Below are 25,466 nucleotides of genomic sequence, written 5' to 3'. Positions count from 1 at the left end.
TCTCCACCCACAGTCCTTTTTTATTTTAAATAGCATTTTAGAGACACTGAGCCAGTCTTTGAGGAGCCTCATTGAGTGATTTTGTATTTAACCAGCTGGAATTTTCATAGAGAGAAGTTCCTTTAAATGAGAGAAACACAAAAACAGGTGAGAAATAGATCTCACAGAAAACAACTGAACAAACTGAAAATAAGTAAAAGCACCATTTAACAAAGAACCAGTGGGCCCTGAAGCGGCCTAAATGACCTCTTCTGCTTCTCACAGCAAAATTGCCAGGTAAGCATAATACACATACAATTATGTAGGTGGTGATTTGCACCATCTCAAACAATTCAGAATCTGCATAATTCAAGAGCCATCTTGAGGATGAGTGGTGCACACTCATCTTTACAAACAGAAGCAGTGGTTTCTCTAGCAAAAGCAGATTCATTTTAAAAGTGAACCTTATTATGGGCAACAGAATGGGACAAAGTTGGAGACATGCTACATACAATGATTGAGGGAAGCCCAACGTAGAAGGTCATACATTATGACATTCTATGGATGTGAAATAATCTGACAGGCACCTATGTAGGGACCAGAAGTAGATCTGTGGTTTCCTTGGATGAGTGAGACTGGAGGGTCAAGGGAGAGGGATGACTCCATGACTCTATGGTTGCAGGCTCTCATTGGGAGATGATAGGAATATTCTGAAAGTTCATTGTGATAGTTCTGTAAATATCCTAAAAACTGCTGAGTCATATGCTTAATTAGGTAAACTGCTGACCTGTATGGTATATGAATCATATAGCATTGCAGCTCATATATTATGTGTGTGTAATATTTTGTGACACTGTGACCAGAATATTTGACAGAAACAACTTAAGGAAGGAAATGTGGGTTTGTTCACAGTTTCATAATTTCCATTATGGCAGGGAAGGGATATTCAGTTCCTGGCAGTGGAAGTGTATGGTAGAAGCTGTTACTATCACAGCCAACTATGAAGGATAGGGGGGAGAGAGAGAGAGACCAGGAATTGGGTTTAACCTTGAAGGTCCACAAGTAGAAACTTAGTATGTCCCTTTCCCAGCCAGACCCCAGTTCCTAGAGTTTTCATGGACTCCAAAATGGCACCACCAGCTGAAGAACAGCAAAATCAGCATATGATACTGCAAAGGCATTTCAGATTCAAACCATGGATATATATGTAAGAACAAGGAAGAACATACATGTTCCCAGGCATCTGCTCTGAAATGTAATTATTGATGGATACTTAAATTTTACAGAGCATATTGTTTCCAGATCTGTACACAAATAAGAATGTGTTGCCAGTCTATGTTGTATCATTTCTAATTTGCATATTTCAGACTCTTTCATAATACTGCCATCATGGATTATCACCAATTCAGTATGGGGAAACTGAGGCTCAAAGAAACCTGGTGGAAGAGAAGGAATTGGAAATTAGGCTCTGTAAAGTCTCCAGAGCTCTTTCATTGCCTGAGTCTGCTGTCACTGAAGCAAACCTCAGTAGGTAATTAAAAGCTGACAGTGCTAGGATTTGAAATGCGCACACAGTGCTTGACAAGCATGGTACCAAAGTGCCTAATAATTCATTTTCTCATTGGATCTCAAAGCTGCCATTGGGAGCATTGCCACAAGGAGTTATGTGAGGCCCAGAGGATGGGATAGCACGTTCAAGGCCTCCGGGCTCACTCTTGGCCATAGACCCATAATGAAAACAAAGGTTTTGGGGAGACAGAAGGCAGGGATTACAGCCCTTGTGGTATGCTCCTGTCAGACTTGTTTATTTCCCTAGTGAACAAACACATAGATCCCAAGGTACATGTCCAGTTGATTCACTGGCAATAAGAGAAATTAATATTCTCTGTGAAATTCTTAGAGCTTTCCAAACACTCACTACAAACCTTATTCCTTTTCTTCACATTTCGCAACATGATATGAGGCCAGCACACTGTCCCAAATGGAAGCCACTAAATGACATGCATTAGTGGAGTGTTTACCTGTCATCAAAAGTCGAGTATGGTCTCAAATTACAGTGGTTGTAGGGAATCAAAACAACTAACCAAAGACTGCTTCCATTGTAAGTCCTTGGGGATGTTTTGAATCTAATAAAACCAATCTAATGACAAGGAGAACTTGGGATACTTCTGGAAAGAATTGTTGAGCAATGGAAGAGATAGGACCTCTTCCATTCCATTACAGGCTCATTCTTCTGATTATCATCCTAACACTGTGGCAAGATGTATACGCAGAGAAATAAGTAGGCAGAGTGTCTCAGCCAGCACAGGCAGTGGATAAAATAATAAGAGTCAATGGCAGATTGTCTGGACTAGAGTTCTAACTGGTTGAGTGACACTGGAAATGTCAGCAGTTATTAAGCTTGACTTACAGCTGCAGAAAGTCCACTGTAAGACTGAGTTAAGTAAGACAAAAGTTTCTTATTAGCTCATGTAAAATGGTCCTGGAAAGTAGCAATCCAGGGTTGGCTAGGCAACAAAATCCATTCTCTTGATATTTAATCCTGCCTTCACACGGTTTAGACTCTTGAGGCCACTCCACAGAGCAAAGTGGCAGGATAAGTTATAGAAATCATATCTTCATTCCAGGCAACAGAAAGAAATAGGTCAGAGGAAGAAGATATGGGATCTTCCCAGCTGAGTCGGCTCCCTTTCCACATCCATTCTAGGATTTTGTCCACCCCCCGCCGCAAACACACACCCCTACTTATAGTTCACTGGCTAGAACTTATCACATGGCCATGTCTAGCTGCAAGAGAAGCCAAGCAGTATATCCTAGTAGCGGTAGGGTTATATAAATATTTTGTTCATGTTGTATTTTGGGCTATTGCTAAAGAATTGCAGAATGGGTGCTGAAGAGGAGGGCAGTGCTTTCCTGGACAAGATGTTTGCTAACATTATTGAGAGTAATTCTTCAGCAGACGCTGGGATCTGGTCCTAGTTACCCCCCAGGCTCACTTCAATGGAATAGTGTGCTGGTGGACAGGGAACCCTGAGTAGAGGCCTGGCAACAACTGACACTCACACTGAGCTCACAGTTCCCATAGGCTAATGACCCTGCTGGATGAACGGGGCCTTGCAGCTTACAATAGAGGTCCCTGAAATGTATGGAACCAGTGCTTCAGACTGTATATTTGGGCTTCCCAGTGAACATCTTAGTTCTCTCTACCTTAGTCCTGGGTAGAGTCTTTCTGTCTCTCTACTGACAGTTTCTGCATTGGTATGTGTGTGTGGCATGTATACATGCATTTTTGTGTGTTGGAGCATATGCATATGCAGATGCATGTGTACTTGTATATGTATACATGCATGTGGAGGCCAGAGGTTGATGGCATCTTCTTCTATTGGTTCTCCATCTTTTTTTTTTTTGAGACAAGGTTTCTCATTAAACCCAGAATCCAATGATTCAGTTACACAACCTGGTCAGGCAGCCCCATGAATACACCCATCTCTGCCTCCCCTGAGCAGGGTTTACAGGTGCATGTTACTGTGACCATCATGTTACATGAGTGGTGGGATTTAGACTCTGATACTCATGTTTGTGTAACAAGCACTTTACTGATGGAGCCGTTTCCTCAGACCACTGTTGACATTTTGAGCCAAATAAAGTCTTTGTCCTGGGAGTCCTCCTCGGCCTCGTCAGATGCTAGCAGCTTCCCTGCCCTCTCCCCACTAGATACCAACTGCAGCCTTCTCTTATTATGACAGCAACCACAAGTATCTCCTAGGAACAGAACTATCTAAAGTTGAGCCACGATCCAGGCATCTGCATTCCTATATCCCTTTTCAGCTAGGAGAAGCAGCCTTTTGGATTATCTCAGTTTTAGATGCATGGGTCAACATTTCCAGTTAAACTTTCTCAATTAGTAAAAATCTACCTAGGTGTTTTTGAACAATATGTCATACCTAGAATTTGATTGGCTTATTTCATGAACAAATAGATAAAATTACAATTCTAGTCATTACCTCTGGCCTTGACTTATCATTTTATTATGAGTTTGTGAACATGAGTCAGAGAGAAGGTGAGTATGCAGAAGGGACAGAAAAGCAGAGGAACATAGAGTCTGGCAGTAAGGGATGAAGAGGTCAGGCAGCTAGATCTTTAGCATTCTGAAGACAGACCTTTCCTGAGGACACAGAACATGACCATAAAAACACAACTCCCACACACCCTCGCAGAGGAAGCACTGGTGTTAACAGCACGTAGCAAAACAGAAGCCTGTCAGACAAAGAGCCACACACTATAGAGAAGCAGAAAACCAGAGCAAGTAAGAAACACAAGTTCCCTCAGCTCAACTTTTGAGAACTCTTTGAGAAGATCCAGTCTCCTGAATAATAAAATAGCTTTGGGTACTATGTTCAATTTGAAAAAAAATGCAGTCATAATTAAAACAAGAAAGCTGCAAGTCTATTAAAGTTTTTTCTTTGATACTGGAAAACTCAATTCATGACCTATATTTTATAAAACATACACTTGAAAGAATTTTATATGCCCTCTTCCCATAGAATTTAACATACTGAATCTCACATTTACTTAAGAAGGATGGTGGTTCAATACATAAATTACTCAGAGATTTTTAAAGAAATATGCTGTATATTAAGGTGAAATAATTCAGATGAACTTAGATTGATGGAAATAGTGGCACTGGTCTCTGACCTCAGAAAGGACAGGGTTCTCAGAGCAGTAAGTCTGCAGCATAAGCTACCTGATGGAACTCTGAGATTGGACATCGTTTTTGTTGTTCACTGACTGATGGCCTGCCCTGTCATGTGAATCCTAAGTTCTCTTCAACCATCTCCATATCTATGGAGAGAGTCTGGCTGCAAGAGGGGCATTGCCACTGAAGATGGGCTGGGGATGACCTGCATGGGAGACATTAAGAAGTAAGCAAAGAAGGTGTGTGCTGTTCCCTTCCTCCTTCCTTCTCTTCATCCCTTATCTTCACATTCACGCACACATGTGCACAGACACACATTACACATGAATATGCATACACACATGCACACCCAGGAGCGTAAAGAAATGGCTAGATTTTGGTAACAGCTGTGGCTTCATGGGTATATTTGTAGATGACATAGGCATAGGGACAATGGGTGCTGAAAACATGCAGGAAATAGAAGAGTGCAGTTGATGGAATCACATAGGTACTCTCCTACACACAAACATGAGCACAAGCATGCATACACCCATGTACTCACACACATAAAGATCAAAGAGATAAAAAGTGAAAATTGAGTAAAAAGGAATGTTAAGGTAATTCCAAATTTCTTCCACCTAGGACTATTCGTTTCTTGGATGCAATTTATTGGTGACCATTGTGTGACTGGTACTCTGCAAAGTGCTAAAATTCAAGGGATAGAGGAAAAACCACCATGGCCCCCAGGCTAAAGCTTATGGCTGAGAAATAAAATAGAAGGCAGAATCCATATCATACCTGGGGAAAATTTATAAACCTGTTAAGGTTACAGTACAACTGTAATTTCATAAAGACAGCCTCAAGTACAATAATCCAGCACCATGAAGTAGTACAATATGTAGTAATCTCTTATTTGTCATGGGATCACCACAAAATTCGTATGTGACCCCTCCTCTCCTCTCTTTCATTGCAACTGTGGCCCAGGCCACAGCCAGCTCATGCTTAGGATGTGGAAATAGCCCTTGTCTCTGCTCTCTACTGAGTAGTGTGGCTATTTTTTAACAATGAAATCAAAGCTCACCTCTGTCCTTCTTAAAACCAACCAAGGGCCACCTAGTAAGTTTTAAATCAAATAAATACTTACAGGATTATAAAACAGAATCTGCAAACTTTTTTTTTTTTTTGCAAAGGATTGGTATTGCATATTTTAGGCTTTGTGAGATATGTAGCGTCTGGCCTAACTATTCAATTCGACAAGGATAGCCTGTAAGTACACAGAGCCAAGGCATAAATGAATAGGTATACTTGTATTCCAATAAAACTTCATTTAAAAGAAAATAGGCAGTGAGACATATTTGGCCCAGGGTCTGTATTTTTTTAAATTTATTATATTTTATGCAGAGAGTGAGAGATAGAGAGAATTGGCACACTGGAACCTCCAGCCATTGCAATAGCACTCCAGACATGTGTGCCATCTTGTGCAACACATCTCCTTTGTCTCTCACCCATGTAATTCCTGTCCAGACCTTTGTACTTTCTGGCTTCTCCTCCTGGAACATCCTTCATAGTTTTGATACCTTTGTTTGACAGGTTCCTTCCTTCACCAGGCTCAGCCTCAGCATCATCACCATACACATCATGTCATTGTATCATATCACTATTTCATCCAAAAGGACTTAAATGATTTTTTTGTTCATTTAGTTGTTTGTTTTCTCTCCCCTCCCAGCAAATTCCAAATGTCCAAGAGCAGAGTCCTCTGGTCTTGGTCACTGCTATGTCTCCAGCACCTAGAACATAATATGGCTCATAGCGGTTGCCTAGTAGAAACTTGCTAAGTGAATGCATTGAATGAAATAGGTGGAAGGAACTGTTTTGAAATAAGTTTCCCAGAAGGTAACACTGTGTAATACCATCTTGGATCTGCCTTTCTATGTTCCTCAGCTTCAGCATGGACATTTTCTAAACTGTTCAGGGTGGGTCCTCAGGCATGAAGGAAGACCCCAGGGGTACTGGGGGACATGATCTGTCCTATAGCAACTTAAGGACTTTTCATCCTACATTGTAGCTGTGCACCCAATGGCCACAACTGGTAGACATTCCTATTGGATGCTTCCTTCATAAGGTTTCAGATAAGCACTTACTTTCTGAAGACATTCATACTTCTTAACCTAATCACTTTGTTATTTTAACTGAGTTAACTAATTTTCAATTTTACTTTCAAATAATTGACATCACAAATCTCTTTTTTTTTATTTTGAAGAGTGATGCAAGGAGAGCTTCCTTCTTGAACCTAAAACATTTCAAAAAGTTTAATGAGCAGAACCATCAAACATTTACTTTGAGAAGGAATTAGCTGCACAAGCTGGACAGTCACATTCACCTGGAACACTAAGGCCTTCTTTAAGTGGCATGGGCACCAATTATTGGTAGAGGAAAGAGACACATGGGCTAGCCCAGGAACTTAAACTTTAGATTTGGAAAGGAGAGGGATTCAGGAAGCAACCTGCTATATGTTTCTTGAACTAACTTCCAACCTCAGTGACACATAAAAATTTAGTAGGAAGATGATTATGAATGGAATGGAAAGAGCTAGTTTTTGAAGTTGTTTTTTTTTTAATTATTTATTTATTTATTTGAGAACGACAGACACAGAGAGAAAGACAGATAGAGGGAGAGAGAGAGAATGGGCGCGCCAGGGCTTCCAGCCTCTGCAAACGAACTCCAGACGCGTGCACCCCCTTGTGCATCTGGCTAACGTGGGACCTGGGGAACCGAGCCTCGAACCGGGGTCCTTAGGCTTCACAGGCAAGTGCTTAACCGCTAAGCCATCTCTCCAGCCCTTGAAGTTTTATGTATTAAGATGAGATATTACTTGTTGGATAATACGACAGTTTGAATGCATGTCTCCCAATAGAATCATATGATTTATTAAAGCTTATAACTTGGATACTGGAGGCAGATACTGGAGTCCAGTCCTAAGGGGTTATTGGGGACAGACCTGATCTCTAGCCTAAGGTGTGCATAATGAGTGGGCTTTTCCTGAGTTCCCTGCAGTTTGGTGCTTGTTTTGTGGCACTGCCTGGCTGGGGGAGGTTTTTATCTATGTGTAGATCTGTGAAAGGGGGGCCAGCTTCTTCCACCATTATGGAACTTCCCCTAGATCTTTAAACCTGAAATAAATCCCACTCCTCCTGTGAACTACGTCTGATTTTGAAGTTCATCCCAGCATTGTGGAACTGACTATAATAGGTACTTTCCTACCACACTGAAAGCTGCAGGTTCTCCTCAGACCCATTGGCATCCTGAAGACTCCAGTGAATCAGTAGCAAAGGGTCCCCATAGGTGCAATGGTGCCAGCAGAGAAGGGCTGGATGTGTCAGAATAAAGATCCTGGTGACTATGACAAAGAGTTGTGGATGTGGTCTAAGGCTGTTTGAGACATGTATTACCTGGGGACCTTCACATTCATGGAGAGAAGTAACTTGGCAGAGATTCCACTGCTTGAATGACCAGATGGAATCAAGAGCAAAATTCAGATGTCACTTGCTATCCCATTTGTTTTAGGAATTTTTCTCTTAGAGAGGTATTCTTTGATTAGATCATCCCAGTCTTTGATAAAATCGTTTTATGGTCACTTGTACTGTAAACATTATGAATAATTACTGTCAAGTTCAAGGTGTGGAACATGACAGTGACACTCTTCCTGGGCTGCACTGATCTATGGATTCAGCCATGATGAGAAGAAGGACCAGCATCAACCCTTGCAGTCCTCTTCCTTGACCACAACACCCAGGGAGATGTCCACAGCAAGCCAGCTTCACTCTATTTAAACCTACATAGTGGCACAGCCACACAGTCTTTTAGCTATTGACTGTGAACCAGAGAAACACATAAACAAAGATGCTCATCAGTATATTTATGTGTGAAGGAAAAACTTTTCTCCTAATTCATCATCTTAGCTGAGATATAGACTAAAATCCTGCGACTACAAGCATCACTCAAATATGGATCAAAATGTAATAAGGCATATGAGTTCATCCTAAATCAATTGTCATGAAAGTGGGAAAAGACGAGCAGGTGATCACTCCCCTGCAGAATCAATGATAAGTACAGAAAGGAAAAACTCAGCAGTAGAAGGCTGGCTAACTAGATCACAGACACAGGCTACTTGCCACTGTGACTTGCTAGGTGGTCATTGATTAACAGAAGTTTCCCCAGGACCTTGTGGAATTCAAGCACTTATAGGCTAGTAGGCAGAGTTCTATTTCTGTGACAGTATATACCTGTGCTCCTCAGTCTAGAAATGCTCAAAGTGAGCCTGAAACTGGGCTCCCCAAATACTTATCTATACACCATGAGACATGGCATAACTGTACATTCTTTCACTTAAGCTGACAGATGTTGAATTCTTTTATTTTGCATTCAGATTTAGTAGGTGGTTCCATGCTGTAATGGTTAGCACTCTAGACTCTGAATTCATATTTAATAAAACAAAAAAAAATGCGAGTGTGGCTAACACTTCAGAAACCTGTGATATCTCTGGAGACAGGAGAGAAGGGAATATGATTTGAATGTCTGAAAGTGCCAGTGAAGACAAACTTAACAATAAGTGTGCCAGAGAGCCACATCAGAATCACTTCTATGAGAAAACAGGTCACCATAAAGGAGGCTGCACTCAGGTTATTCCTACCAAGTGATGATGTTAAGTGATGATGGGCTGGGTACCATATATGAGCTATCAACATCACAGCCATCTTTATTTAGCTCAAGCCATTTTGCTGCCAAGCAAGTTTACCTCTCAGAATAAACATCTGTCACAAAGCCATTTGACTAGCTGTTTTTCTCATGTGTGGCCTGATTGGGCTTATTTAAAAATTAAAGCATTCATGTCTTGAAGAATAACATATTATTCTTGGGGAAAATGAACAAGAAATTGTCCCCTGTTCACACAACCTTCAGAGATAGACTTGTCTCCATCTAGGATGAGATTTCGTCCCTCTGGAGAAAAGCCTCCTTTCTGGATGTGCTGTAGTACCAATCACAATTTCAGTTTGTGTTTATTTTGCTGCTATATTCCTGTCAGCTGTCAACACCAGGAGAGAAGACAGTGACTCTCCCTCACTGTGGTTTCCTTGGAGCCTATCACAGTATGGCATATGGGGGATGTTTAGGGACAATACTGGAGAGATAAAAGGGAGTAAGAAATCAAGCAAGGCAGAGCAGGAGTTGTCTGTCAGAAGGAAGGAAGAGAAGGAGGTAACTGTTGATCTGTGTTTGTTTCCCACAGCCTCAGAAGGACCAGTGCAGTACCTAGGCATTGTCCTCATCCTTGTAGAATACATATTTTACTCTTCTGGTCATCTGTACAGCCCTCCCTGGGATACCTCCAATGAGTGTCTGAGGCCATTTTCCCAACATTTCTCCCACAACCTTAAGCCCAAACTTCCTACACTGGCAGCTGACTTATCAATGCCTCAGGCGTTGACCAACTTCCTTTTTCCCTCACCTCTCTTGGAGTCCTCAAGCCCTCATGTAAAATACATGCCCTGATCTGCACTCAGGCTCTGCTTCTGGGAGGGGGCAGGGAAAGGTCTGTGCGCCAGTCACTGATCATAGTTAATCTTCACAAAATTGTTTAGAAGACCTCCAGGGGCTAAACACTTGCAGAATGGTGCCAGAAAGGCACATGGGGTCCTGGCATAGGTGTTCTCCAGGAGTTTGGGGGATCCCAGCTCCTCTTCTAATATGCTCACAATGCCCTGATAGTATTAGGTATTCAGCTTATCACTGGCCTCACCCTGAAAACTGGCTGTCTAGGGGAATAGCCAGAGCCTAGATGTGGGACCCATAAATCAATGCCTGTGACTATGAGAGGAACCACATTGCTTTAGAGCTCAAAACCATCATTCTCTGTTGATCTGCCTTCATCTAAGAGTGATTTCCCAAACAATACCCCTGAGTTCAGCGCTAAGCAGCTGGGAACAGTCTCCCGTCTGCACGTGCAGATAAATATGGGTGACCTTCCTCTGTGATGGATGGGTGCTGATGGCATGTGGGTACATAGGGACATGACAATGATGCTTGGCTTGTTGGGAAATGAATTCTCCTTCACACTAACTGTGTGTCTTTTTGCTTTAACATTGCGAACAGGGACAATGTCAGAGTAGAAAGAATAATCTCAGTATTACCAACACACCGGCATTTTCTAAACATTTGTTGTGTTCCAAGCACAGGGGAAAGCCTGCTGTCTCATGTCATCCTCACATCCAAGAGCTAAAGTAGGTACTATGACATACAACCCCCTCACAGAGAAGACAACTACTTTGTCCTCTAGGTTTCAAACCCAGCACTAGGCCATGATGCCACATCCAGGAACAACTACATAATTTGTGGAGCTTGGTGAAAAATGAAAATGGAATCCCCTTCAATGGGGACTAAAATTTAGAGATGGTAGTGATAAGGCATTAAACAAAGCAGGGTCCCTTCACAGAATGGGGATCTTTGAAGCTATGCAAGCCACATACCACATAAAGCTGTCCATAGGCTTAGAAGAAAATGAAAGGAGTGCTGGCAAGGGTCTCAGTGTTTTAGCATATTTTCTCTAGAGAGTGAGTGGCAGCTCATATTGCATGGAAGGGAGTCACTGGGCCTGCCTGTTGTCGGGAGAGTTGGTCATTTTTTGTCAGGAGCTGATTCAGTTCCTCTGATGGTCCTGTGCACATAAGCCCCTGCTGTATCCATGATACAAATACCAAGAAGAGACACATGGTGGCCAGGTGATTCTTGAGTATCTCACTCTCATACATGATTCAAGAATAGATGCAGCCTGTGAGCACATCCCTGGATGACAGATGAGTCTTTGAGTAGGAACTCAATGCAGAGCCTCCCAGAGTTTGACTCCAGGATGGAACTGAGGTGATAGCTTCCTATTGGCAAAATGAGCCACTATGCTGATATTCACCATGATTCATCCTGGCCGTTTAGAAAAAGATTGCCAACTCCAGCATGAGGTATGTGGGGAAGAACCTATAGGTTAAAGCTTGATATCTTTGTTGTAGTTTGAATAGATGGCCCCCAATATAATCAGTGCTTTATTAGTTTGTAGTTTGCATCTGCAGTCACCTGGCTGGAGGTGGTGTCACTGGGTGGATAGTAAGGTGTGGTGGGTTTGGAATTTCAAGGTAAAGATATGCAAAGTGTGCCTAGCTGGAGTTTCTGAAGTGTGCTGGGAGGTGTGGTCTTTGGCTTTTAGCTTTTTCTCTTTTTGCCTGGTCCTTTAAGAGGGGGACCAACTCCTTCTGCCATATGGAACTTCCCCTGGAGCTGTAGGCTTCAATAAATCCCTTCCTCCATAACTTGTGCCTGGTCTGGAAGTTCGTCTCAGTGAACCTGAAGCTGTCTGCTACAGAAATGGATACTGATGCTGTCTCTTACTCCAGCTTTGCACCTTAGGCAAGGTTTCAAATCTCCTGCAACTCTGGCTTTCTCACCTGCGAGGTGGGGATAGTGGTACTTACGTTTCATTGTACTCAGTGTGGAAAACAGTGGATGCAACAATATAATGTATATAAATCTCCTGCCACTGTGGGGGCTCATTGCAGTGCTATAAGAATCTGATGACGACTGTTTGCATCATGAAGTGTGTGGGACAAATGAACAACACGTGAACAAACATAGCTTGTAGGCTTACAGGTTGAGTAACAAGCTCTGTGCCCCGGCTCTTTGCTTTGAACAAGGAAATTAATGAACTCTTTCTAAGGCCAGTGTCCCTATTTTTAAGATAGGTGGTGTATAATATCACACCACAAATGATCAGGGAAATGTTCAAATTGGAAAGACAATCATGAGTGTAGCTGGCCAGAACTTACAAAAGCTTTTTTTTTTTTTTTTTTTTGGTGTGTGTTTGGGGAGTGGGCAGGAAAATTATAACACCTAAAGCATTACATTCCTCATGGATGCCCCATGGACTGGACCCCTTCAGGGTGTTAAGAAGTGATCTAAGCAGTTTTCTTCTGAGAGTATCCTTACAATGTCTCCACCTTTTTATTTTTGGTGTGTGTGTATATGTGTGTGTGTGTACTTGTTCATGTGCACACATATGCACACATGCCGGTGTGGGTGTGGTCAGAGCAGAATATTCTGGTGTTGGCTTTTTGCTTTTCACCTTGTCTGAGGCAGGTGCTCTGGTGACCCCAGCTAGCTGGCCTGTGAGCTTCCAGTGGCTTCTCCTGTCTCTGCCTTCCTTCCTGACTTAGGCATGTTGCAATTACAGCCAGCAGCTATAGTGTCTGTTTTTTTTTTTTTCATGAGTTCTAGGTATCTGAACTCAGGTACTCACACTTGCACACACAGTGATTGCTTTATCCATTGAACTATTTTTATAGCCTTGCCACCTTCTTGATCCATCCCAAATCTGACCAATTCCATCTGAATACCTTTCTACACTTATACCCAGAGAGTGCAGAGAAAGTAAATAATGAATCAGGCCACATCCTTTATTGCCAGAGGCAAATTTTCCACACAGACACCCAAATCTTTATGTATTTTATGGGATAATACTAATCATAAATAGAAGTGTGAGTTGGTTTGTGTTTACTTGGAGATGTGTCTACCCCTAATCAAATAACTCTGTGCTCTAAGAAATCCACTGTGCATAAAGGATTCTATTTTTTTTTTGAAAATATGACAAGTATATTAAGCAATAAAATCTGAAACTCATTCCCAAGCTTTATGGAAGGACGTAGCAGTGGGAGGAAAATAGGCCCTCTTCTGATCATGTACACACTCAATATACAGAGGCACATCAGCTCACAGCACTTGGATAGGCCACTGTCTTTTACACTGAGATCACGTTTCCAGCCCATCTGTAGTCTAGTCATTCATATACAGGGTCTGGGGACCACGGACAGAAATCAGGAATGGTTTTTTGCTCCGATCAGACTCTGGCCTCTTTAATAGTTTTCCTGACTGGTTTCACTGACCTGTTCCGCCCCTCAGCTCTTTTAAGCAGATTTCTGTAAACATCAAACTCAAAATCTGGTATCTGTCTTACCAGCAGTCCCTGCTCCATGAAAAGCATCCCACTGAGATGTCCCATGTGGCCTGCCTGCCCTGAAGTGATTTGACCTCCCTTCACCTGTCCTGGCCCACTTCTACTCCACCTCTCCCCCACCCCACAAAAACCTTTGTGCAACAGGGAAAATTTAACTCTGACTTGTGAAGTACATAGCCAGTGCTGGAGGGGAGGGAGCTGCTCCTGCCCTTGGGGATATGGTGAAGAGCATGGAGACTCAGCTTCTGAAGCTGAAGGGAAGTTTCAGATATCTTGCATACAATTATTCACCTGGTAGTCTGGGGAGGTTACCATGGCAACATCTCCAGAGCCTCCTGTATCTACGAGACATTGATACATCCCATCAATTCAACAAAGGGTGAGAAATGGTCCAAGCTGTCCTCTGCTTCCCATCTTTCTTCTCTCTGGCTTGCTGAATCACTATTTTGCTCATTGTTTAGGAATAATCTCAGACCCAGCAACAGTGACACCCTTAATACAGTGCCTTTTCACTCAAATGTACCTTAAAGCTTAAAGCCAAAGTCTAGTCTAATTGAGTTTTTTTAATCCTTTGTTCTTCTTCTTTTTTTTTTTGTAAGAATTATACTCAGTAGTGGCTTCAGCTGCTGCCCATGGGATGCTTTAATTAGAATGTTCTGGGTCCAAAAAAAGAGGGAGCTCTAAATTCTAAGACCTTCTTCATAGGTTAAATGTGGAGAAAGATAGCAGGAAGCTCTGTGGCATCCAGGAGTGATTTCCATAGCAGTAGAGGCATGTTATTTCCAGGGAGAGACAAAATGTCTTGCCTCTGGCCCTTTGAAGACAAAAGGTGTCTTTGTGCACATCTAAGGGAAAGGCAAAAGGTCTGGCTTGCATACTAAGATAGTCTATTGAATGGCCATTATGAGAAGAAATCATTGCGGTGTTTATAGTAAGGACTGCAGTTCTCTTTAGGACCCCACTGTTACACGCTGTTCTGCTCTGATCTCTTACACAATGAACTAAATATTTACATACTGTCCAATACCAACCAGGCGTCAGAGGCCTAGACAGTGGTCACCCCAGAAGTATAAAACTCAGAGACAAAGGAAGAAATTTTCATATTGCCCAGTGCTCCAGTGTTGCTCTGATTTAAACCTTCCAGACCTTGCTTCTTTCCAGAGAAATGACACATTAATGTTGTTACATGTCAAAAAGTCAGAGCAGCCATACAACAGTGTCTGATGATCTACCACTTTCAGAACTCATTACTCTGAAGGCCAGCCAGCTTGACCTACCTGTGGGTGACCCTTCCATGACATGGCCAACATAGGGGCCTTCCCGAAAGATTGGTCTGTTGTCATTCTGATCAATCACAATAACTTCCAGAGGCACAGGTCCCTCGAGAGTTTTGCCACTGACGTCGGTGGTCTCCACAAACAGCTATATGAGCAAAGAGATTGGGGAAGATAGGAGGCATTAAGTCATTATGAAAGCTGAAATCAGTTCCCCAGAGAAAGTAGGTCATATCAGCAATTTTATATGCCTTTGATGATATTCAAACTCTGCTTTCTATGGTTTGTCAGCTTGGAGGAGAATAGAAGCTAAATGTCCACAATAAAAGGCAAAGATCAGTGTGTATTACATCCCCCAAGGGAATTTCACAATTAATTCATCAAATCTGGGAAGAAAGTTAATTTTTTTTCAATAAGCCACAGCTAGGAATATGCACTTATATTGTTTCCATTTTCCCAGCATCATTATCCTTAAAAGGAATTTTATGCTAATCAAAAAAATTGACTAAGAAGTTATGAACTCAGCACATTAAGAGATAACCAACAGTGTTTATGGCAATATTGAGGAGAGAGAGTGGGTGTACGTGGAGGCACTCCTTATATAAGAAACCCAGCATGTGCAGGGCCTGAATGTGACCTCAGCCTTCTGCCCACCCGACTCTTACAAGGTATGACATTTCACAACTCCATGGAACTTCCATAGGGAATTCTTTCAAATCTCAGTGGAGAAGGCAGCACAAGACACAGCTTTACCACTTGTCTGGGAATGGAGGCATCGTGCCGTGACACTTTCACTGAATCACTACACCCATAGGTTCCTTTTTCTGAGGTTAGTACAGCCTTGGTCTCTACCAATGTCAGCAGCAACACCTGATACTGTGCCGTTACCTGTAAAGTTGGTGACAGAGTGTTTTGGTCATCTGCACTTGAGATACCACCAAAAAAATCACTCTTTATGTCTTCCTCACCAAGACACTTAGCCCCTTGGTTTTCTCATCTGTGAAGTAGGTTCACAGAAACACCCATTATTGAAGAAACTGCAGTTAGCAAGTGTTCACTAAGCCTCTCCTCTGCATTTGTCACTGGATTCTCATAGTGACTCTGAGGACCATGGTGGAACAGAATGCTGGAGCCAATTTCCTAACCTTACCACAGCTGGGAAGCAGCCTGTATTAGCAGGTCTCCTCATTTACTCTGGTTCCCCAAACGATGGGATGGTGCCTCCACACTCTGAGTGGAACTTCCCCTTTACCTTAGGCACACTGAGAAGTGTGTTTCACTCATCTCCTATCCAATTCACTTGACAAGATGAAACATGGTGATCATGCATATGTAATATTCAAGTATGGACAGCTAGACGGTAGTAAGTAAAATGAAACCAAGTGAAAATTAAGTGATTTTTTTTTCTTTAACATTACTTTATGTTCTCCTTTATCAGCATATTCACACACATGCCTATATACCTACACTTGATTTCTGAGGCAGAAAACATGTTGCAAGGATACTGTTCCACTTACCTTCTCATTGCTAGGACAAAACACTTAACCAAAAGCAGTACATGAAAGGAAAGGGTTTATTTCAGCTTAGGGTCTTGAGGGGGAAGTTTTATCATGATAGGGTGAGCATGGCAGAGCAGAGGATGTCATAACATCTTGACACATCAGCTGGAAGATAGCAGCAAGAGTGAATAGGCTAGTGAACATACTATAGGGCTGGATTGATAAATCTTTACGTCCACACTCAGTAACACACCTCCTTCAGCAATGCTCCATCTCCCAAAGGCTCTAGGAGCTGGAGATTAACTTTGAGGGTTAGTCACAAGCACATGAGCTGATAGGGTACATTTCATATTCAAACCACCATAGGCACCTTAGTTAACAAAATACTAAATGGACCAAGCTTTCTAACATTTGTGCCCAAAAGAGATCTTATTGAGAAGGAATATTTTTCTATCTTTATGCTTTTGAAATAGATTATGAGAATTCTCACAAAGGAAATAAGTCAAATGAAGCTTTGTTTCATGTAATAACAAATTCTGGGTTTTGTTCTCTCACACAGTCTAGGATTTGACATTAATTCAGCCCAAACCCCCTGTCTAATAACAAATGTCATGTATCTGAATTCCAAGCTCACACATTTTTTAATTTGGTCAGTGTCATAAAGCACAGGTAGGAGAAACAGATTTCATATGTGCCAAATGTACAGGTATAGAAAATGGTAGGGCAGATTCAAGAATTGTCCCAACATCATGGGAAAACAAATAGGCAATAAGGAGATATAGCTTATCAGGCAAAATGTGACATGTTGAGGGTCTTTGGGATGAAGTTCAGTTGTGCAGAGTTTGTTTAGCAAGCATGATATCCTGGGTTCCATACCTAGCATCACTAGGGGAGAGAGCTAGGAGAAATAGAGGGGAAGAGAGAGGCCTGAATCTTAGAAAACAAGTTATACAAAGAGACAACTTGATGGGATTTTAAATTACAAAACTAACCAGAGTTTAAATCAAAGATTATGTGGATTTTAAATATAATGCCTTCTCCCCACCATAGACTAGTATGTTTGAACACTTAATCACCAGCAAAGTGATGCTATTTGGGAAGGCTGTGAAACCTTTGGGAGGTGGAATATTGTTAAGGAAGTGTGTCACTGTGGGCAGACATTGAGGTGTAACAGGCTGTCCCTGCTAGTTGCCCTCTCTATATATACTTTCTCCCTGCTGGCATGATGATATGATGTCAGCTTCCATCTCGTGCCATGTTTTCCCTGCTATGATGGACTCTACCTATGCGAGAGAACTGTAAGCTAAAGTAAACTCTTTTCTTCCTAAGTTAACTTCTGAATGGGTATTTTTCCCCAATAACAAGAAAGCAGCAGATATAGATTATATTTTAACAAAATAATATTAGCAGGAACTAAGGAAATGGAATTGTTTCTACAAACAGCAGTGTACTACTGAGGGGTCCTTCATCAGTTTAAAGATAATTTGTGGGGTTCTGAAATGGCTTGGTGGTTAAAGACACTGTCTTGCAAAGCCTACTGGCCTGAGTTCTATTCCCCAGTACCCATGTAAAACCAGATGCACAAAGTGGCATATGTGTCTGGAGTTCATTTGTAGCAACAAGAGGTCCCAGTAACCCATTTTCTCTTTCTTTCCCTCTCTTTCTCTCTCTCTCTCCTTCCCTCCCCCTCCCTCTATCTCTCCTTACAAATAAATAAAAATATTTTTTACAAAGATAGTTTATGAGAATTCTTTGAAAAGTTATTAATTAGGCACTGTGCTTATCAGGTCATAGAATGGGGAGCAAAAATGGTACTCTAATGTAGAGAGATGGGCAATAAGTAGAGGAAAATATATAAACAAGATAATTTTAGTTAAAGAAATGGACTATGAAGCAAGTTTATTTAATGAAGCTATCCTATCAACACAGTAGTCACATGTGACTACTGAAATAGAAATTCATTAAAACTCAGGTCTCCAAAGTAGTAGGTATCTTTCAAGAGCTCAATAGCCATTTGGCACCATACATGGAGCCTTTTCCATCACTGTGGACATCCAGCATTGGGTACTGGACACATACCTGAGATAATATGGTAGAGGAAACCCCACTGCTGAGGGAATGTTTCAGCTGAGATTTAAACAGGAGAAAAGTATGCAAAAATGGATGGAAAAAAGTCCAAGAGAGTTAGAATGGCCTGTGCAAAGGCTCTGGGGTAAGCAGTCTTGGTATGGGCTTCCAGATCAAGTCAAAGAAAGAGGACAAGGATCCAAATTACTTATTGCACAGAAAAATCTGAGCCAAGTATGGAAAGTGGCCCAGTGAAATGCTGGACAAGCAGAAGTGAAGAAGCAAGAGTACCTAGCAGATGAAAGCTCGGCAGACTGTGTTAGATGTCTAACAGGTGAGACAATGTTGATTACTCACTAGAGGTCCATCTCATTTTAATAAGGCATATTAGCAATGTGGATAAACAGAGCCTGAGCACGTGGCTGGGCAGAGGTTATTAGTACACACAGCCTTACTCACCAGCCTTCGATGAGGAAATCTGACATCCCTGTGAGTTTTTCTATGGCTCTCATGAGAAAGCCAGGCCACAGTGAGTAAATACGTGCTTTCTGCAAGAGGCCCTCACATTCTAGAGTATTGTCAGTGTCAGAAAATCAATGCTCAATGATATCCTTGCCTTCCTTCTCCCTTCCTAAGTGAAAAACCTGAAATACTTGAATCTTCCTTTCAAAAAGCCCAGAACAGTGTTTGTTTCCTGCGAATTACATGATAGATTTTTGTGGCTGAGCTTGAGGCTCAGAAACAAAACAAGATGGGTGCATGCGAAAGTTCCCGTGCCCATTCTTCATGTCTGAAGTGGGAAGCTGCTTTGTAGAACCCACTGTGAGAAAATAAACAAGTGTCATGAATAGATAGCCACTGACAATTGTGCAGTAACAATGGAAGCCACACCCCTCACTGCACTTTACTAGACCACCTCCTTAGACATGGGTGCTTCTGCTCCCAGGAGTTAACTTGTCTGGGAATGAAGAGGTGTGATGTATGATGTATTTATCGCATCTTAATACACACACTTGGGCTTTTAAATTTTTTTGTGTGTGATGATGTACATGTGGGTATGGTTATTAATGTGTGTGTGGGCATACATGGATGTGTATAGATACATATGTGCATGTGTGAAAATGTGTGTGGGGGTCAAGTTTGGGTGTCCTCTTTGATTGCTCTTCATCTTGTTTTGTTGAGAAAGGTCTTCCACTGAACTCAGAGCTCTCACTAACCAGCCTTCCCCAGGGAGCCACTGCCTCCCCTGGGGTTTGGGTCACAAGCATGTGGCCACACCTGCCTGCATCCACATGTCTTCTTGGAGATCTGAACTCAGGTCCTCACATTTGTGTGCAAGTGCTGCACTGACTTACTTAGCCTTGTTGCCTGCCCCTACCCCAGCTTCTGAAGCTGTAAACTATGATGTAATGTGGAATTACATAACTGAATGGAAGAGTCTTGAAAAATTGGCAGCAATTTTCAAGAAATAACTAAAGAAATAATTGAAGGCTGGAGAGATGGCTTATCAGTTAAGGGCTTGACCCTGATTTGAGGCTTGATTCCCTAGGACCCACGTAAGCCAGATGCACAAGGTGGTGGTGGTGCATGCATCTGGAGTTCATTTGTATTGACTGGAGGCCCTGGTGTACTCATTCTCTCTCCCAATCTGCCTGTTGCTCTCAAATAAATAAATAAATAAAAATTAAAAAAGAAACCTTGGCCTTAAAAAATAATTGAAAATCAAACAAGTAATGAATGAAAGGTATTTATGGCAGCATTTGCCCATATTTCTATAGTGTAACTGCATTGCAGATTTGGTTCTGAACATGCAATATGAACAATTTGCCCTGCACATGTAATCACAATGGGCCATGCCAGCACATGTTGACTGAAACATCTCAGCTCAGATTCAAGACGCAAGTATGTTATAAGTGCAGTGTTCTTACTACGTATACAAAGTTTCTGTTCTTATAGACACATAATAGTTTAATTATGGAAAATTAATTCTTTTAATATTTCCCTACCATCATTCCTCAGCATGTAAGTATCAAATTAGCATATCATTGAGTTTCATTGTGTTACAATGTTTGAATTTTTAAAAATTGTTAGTTGAGTTGCTATCTTGCTTCTCAGAAAAATAGTTATATTCATTTTGTTTTAGGTTTAGGGCAGTTCCTGGTAATTATTTGTGCAATTACTTTTGCCACTGGCCGTCAGATCCAAATATAGGTTGACCCTGAACAGCACTGAACATGTTTCATGTCCTATAGCATCAAAAATGCACAAGAGCCAGGCATGGTGGCACAAGTCTTTAATCCCAGTACTTGGGAAACAGAGGTAGGAAGATTGCTGTGAGTTCAAGGCCACTCTGAGACAACATAGTGATTTCCAGGTCATTCTGAGCTAGAGTGAGACCCTACCTTGAAAAACAAAAAAAAGAAAGAAAAAAAAAAGCACAAGATTCAATTCTTTATGTAAAACAGATAAGCATGTACCGCTCATTAGTATGCAAATTGGCTTTCATCTTTTTTTATGTTTATATGAAAGGATTGCTTTAAAATTAATTTCTTTATGGTTTATTATCAATCAATCTGTGATTTATATGCCTATGTTATATATGTGTATGAGTGGGGTTATGTAAAATTTCTCAGGAGGAAAGAGGTCATGAGTACAAAAAGTTTTAGAAGTCTTAATATATACAAAGGCTTTATGGAGTCAGAATCTTGCTGTCAAAGTTCAACCACATGGCAGAAATACTGGTTCCATCAGGGTTTGTGCCACCGCCTGTGGGAGGGTGCTGCTTTGCAACTCAGCATAAGCTGTAGTATCTTGGAAAGCATGGATACAAACATTCCAGGTTAGACACAGGAAAATGAGCTCCAAACAGAAGACGGAGTCACATTACCTGCAAGGAACTCCACTGTGTTATACTTGAATTAGTTCTTCAGCCTGATGTCCATGGGGTAGTCAGTGTAGATGTTGTCTTTAGATTTGAACAAGGATCCTTTTCTACAACTACCCCTACATTTCTTCAGCCCCTGCATTCATACACACATGCACACTCACACTCATGTGCCCCCCCCACAGATATATAACATAGACATTCAGATGCACACATGCACATATGCACATTATATCAATTTTCTGCACTTTCAGTCTTCAGCTGTGTATGGAGAGCCCCTAAAACTAATTTTGTCTACTAACTTCTGAACTGTTAAACAGAACACAGGTGGGAAAGAAATGCTCACCCACCACTGAGAGGCAAAATGCTACAGAAACAGTGAGACAGAGAGGCCCAGAGTTGGAAAGCTGCACAGAGATGATGCCACGGGATTGAGCTTCGGCTCCATGTAATAAGCAATTTATGGACCTTGACCAAGCAATGCTCTTCTCTCCCCTTCAGAGATAGATGCCCTGGGGGAGAGGCCACTACTCAAGTGTCATCAGAGAGGGCCTGGGGTCCTGTGAGGACCTTGCTACTTAGACCGGCAGGGATTTCACATTTGCACATTGTTAGCGAATCCTCAGATCTGCAGCCCAACACACAGCTGGTACCTGAGGTGATCCTGATCATATGAAGCCCTCATCTAAAGAGCTAGTACCTCTTTAAGAGACCAGAGTTGGAACTTTTGGCCACAGTTTTGGCCATCTGTCCTATCCCTGCAATCCTGGCACAGCAGCTGAAAGACAGTCCGAGCCCATGGGCCTTTGGCCAGTTGACTCTGCAGTCTTCATTGAACAACAGGAACCCCAGTGGTAAACAATATCAAAATCCATTAAACTGATGACTTAGTTTCGTAAAAGGAAGATAATTAACATTTATTTTGTGTTCAATACATGTCCTGACTATTAATGCATTTCGCTTAAAACAACCCGGTGGAAAAACTCATTGCACTGTAGGAATTGAAGTCACTGGTCCATAGTCACAGAGCTGGTCTGAAATCAGGCAGACTCCAGAATTCATGTTTTCCTTACTCTGTCTGTGTTTGTTTGCTAAATCCTGTGTGTGTGTGTGTGTGTGTGTGTGTGTGTGTGCACATGTGTGCTTATGGAAGCTAGAACTTGATGCTGAATGTCTTCCTCAATCACTGTCCACTTGACTTTTTTGAGATAGAGTTTTGCATTACACTGAACTTAGAGAGTTTGGTGAATTAGCTAGATTAGCATGTCCCTGGATCCTCTCATCTCTGCTTCCCCAGTGCTGGGATTATAGGCATGACATCATAATCACATGGGTTCTGGGCAACCTAACTCAGGTCCTCATGTATGCATGACAAACACTTTACCCACTGAGCAATCTCCCCAACTCTTTCAGTTTTTTCATAATCTGCTATTCATTTAATGAGTTTGTGTTATGTCAATTGCCTTATTATAACTTGTCTAAATGGAAGAAAAAATTCCATGAATTAATTACCAGATGAATGTGTATAGTAGTACTAGTAGCCATGAAAATATATATAAGATATACACACGTATCTGTGGGTCACACAGCACCCAGCCCAACTCTGTACTCTTTCTGAGGAGTCATAGATTTCCTAAAAAGAAAAATGAAACTCCCTTTATACATGTATATCAGATGAGCACAGTGAATAAAGAGAATAGCTAGCAGGCAGAGAGGGAGGAGGGATGCAAACTACCCCTTAGCTCTTTACAACAAAAATGCTTCATCCAAGTGTGTAGAAGTGAAGATGCTGTGTGCTTACTCTCCACTCCTGGGATGAATCCTTTCTTCTGAGTCCCAGGAATGGGAGTAGGTAATGGGGTCCCTGTGAACACCCCTCCCAGCACCTGGAGTCCTCTATTTCCCTCCATGCTGGGGATCCATGAACCAGCCAAATGAAAATGGATGACCAATTAATGCACTGCAATAGAGATGCTGTCTATACAATGCATTAGCAAGACTCTCCCAAAAATAAAATAACAAGTGCATAATGATCCACATCACAAAGCATGTACACACTTGCTGGCCCCTCAGCTCCACAACAAACTATTAACATCTTGCCCTTCATTTGGCTGATTCTCTCATCTCCCATCATGAAAGACATAATTTAGTCCTACAAGATTTGACACTGTGATCTTTACCCAATGGGATAAAATAATGAAAAGCAAAATGTGCAACAAGGGTTTTTGAGTGAAGGCCAAGATGCAGAAGCTGGCACTGAAAAGATAGAATCATTTGTAATATGGGATGACTCAAGGCACAGATGAGAATTCTGGATCAACAGAATAAGGAACATAGAGCCACACACAGCAGGTTTGTGAGTCATTGTGAAGAAAAATGAATGAGGGAACACTTCAATGACCTTTTCTCATCTCTAATGATTCTGCTTCCGACAAAGTATTCAAATAACACACACAGGCAGTGAATCATTGTTCTGAGATGACGCAGTTCAACACCTGATTATCAGTAGTATGTGGACAAACACTTTTAAGCTGTCCATTTTCAATCACACAAAGTGAAGCTCATATATTAGTTGTAACTCACACAATGAGAATCAGTTTCCTCTTTCCAGACAAAGATATCTGCCATTTCTGGGAGTGCTTTCCACCCATGTCACCCAAATGGGGCACTAAAATATGTTCTAATATGGATGCAACCATTGAGACCATCCCTGGAATTCCTTTTTAGAAATGTCTACTTGAACCAGCTCAGAAGTCATAAATAGCATGGGTGCCATTCCTTGTGTTCCACATGACTTTTGCAACACAGCGTACCTGTATGCTTGGAATATGGAATGACCATGGGAAGTTTGCTGCAGACAGTTGTGGGTTTACACAGGGGTTAGGTCAGGGCATCCCCAGTCACGCAGGAGAGTGAGTGCAGAGAGAATTGTGTGTGCGTGTGAATGTGCGTGCGAGTGTTGCACTCAAAACCTTGAGGCTCATTTGAGACCATCCTCTGAAGAGGAGTTTGGAACTTTGTCTTGAGAACCTCAAAGACATTCCTAGCTTACTCAAGAAAATATTCTGTGAAGATTCCATGAATATAAGCCCACAGAAACCTTTTCTTGAGAAAATATACTATATTGTGTGTTTATGTGATGATCTCTAAAGGTGAAGAAGGGTTTTAAGGTTTTAAGAAATGACCTTTTCCACCAAGGATATAATGTTTGTTGTGATAAGTAAGAAAATGATAAGACTATAATTTTATACAGGTGACACATAAATTTCCCTCAATTTGTGTACCAGAGTCCCCATATATTTAATGTCACAGTCATGTTAGAAGCTTTATGTATTCTGTGCACGCAGACATGCTCATGCACACACACAAGAATAGGCACCTGGTGTCATTAGACCACAGACAGTTTGAGAACAATAATGCTATCTCATAGTGCTTAACTAATTCAGTGCCTTGAATAAATCTAGTATTGGGTGCTAGTTTCTATTGAGCTTCTGCCTGTAATTCTCACAATGTCCACCTCCCAGCATGTAAAACAAACCTGCTTCTAACCAGGTCATCCACGGTGATGACTGAAATTATACCAGCCTTAGAATCAGATGCCTATCTTCAAATTCCAGCTTTATTTCTCTCCCAACCCCCCAACCCCCTGTAAGACATTTATGTCCTCATCTCTGGGACCTGGGGACATGCTCAGTTACACGATAAAATGGAATTAAGACAGCAGGTCAGTCCACTTACAGTAAGATTCACCTGGACCATCCAGTAGAACCAATGTAATCTGGGGATCAGTAGGGAGGGAAGGTCCGAGTGAGGGTGTGAGGGAAGGACTTGACCTGCCGTTGGTGGCTGGAACATAGTGGATAAGACCACAGGTCCAGGAAGGTCGACACCCTTTAGAAGTTCACAGGAGCAAAGGACGGGGATTCCTCCCCAGAGCCTGCAGATATTAGTGTAGCTCTGTGGACACTTAGAAAGCGCATGAGATCCCAGTCTTACAGGAGTGCAACATAACAAAGCTGTGTTGTTTTAAGTCACT

At 41.7% G+C, this 25,466-nt stretch overlaps 1 protein-coding gene across 1 annotated transcript in view; it reads right to left on the bottom strand.

Annotated features, from left to right (window-relative positions):
• Positions 1-25,466, bottom strand: part of Cdh13 (cadherin 13) — a 1,153,296-nt gene that overhangs the window by 394,820 nt on the left and 733,010 nt on the right. The window contains exon 6 of the mRNA XM_004659582.2: positions 14,984-15,128. Within this exon, the coding sequence (XP_004659639.1) occupies positions 14,984-15,128 (145 nt within the window). The remainder of the gene's footprint in view (positions 1-14,983; positions 15,129-25,466) is intronic.

This window comes from Jaculus jaculus, chromosome 1 (assembly GCF_020740685.1).
Source record: "Jaculus jaculus isolate mJacJac1 chromosome 1, mJacJac1.mat.Y.cur, whole genome shotgun sequence".
NCBI lineage: Eukaryota > Metazoa > Chordata > Mammalia > Rodentia > Dipodidae > Jaculus > Jaculus jaculus.
This window is presented reverse-complemented; position numbering and strand designations above follow the sequence as displayed.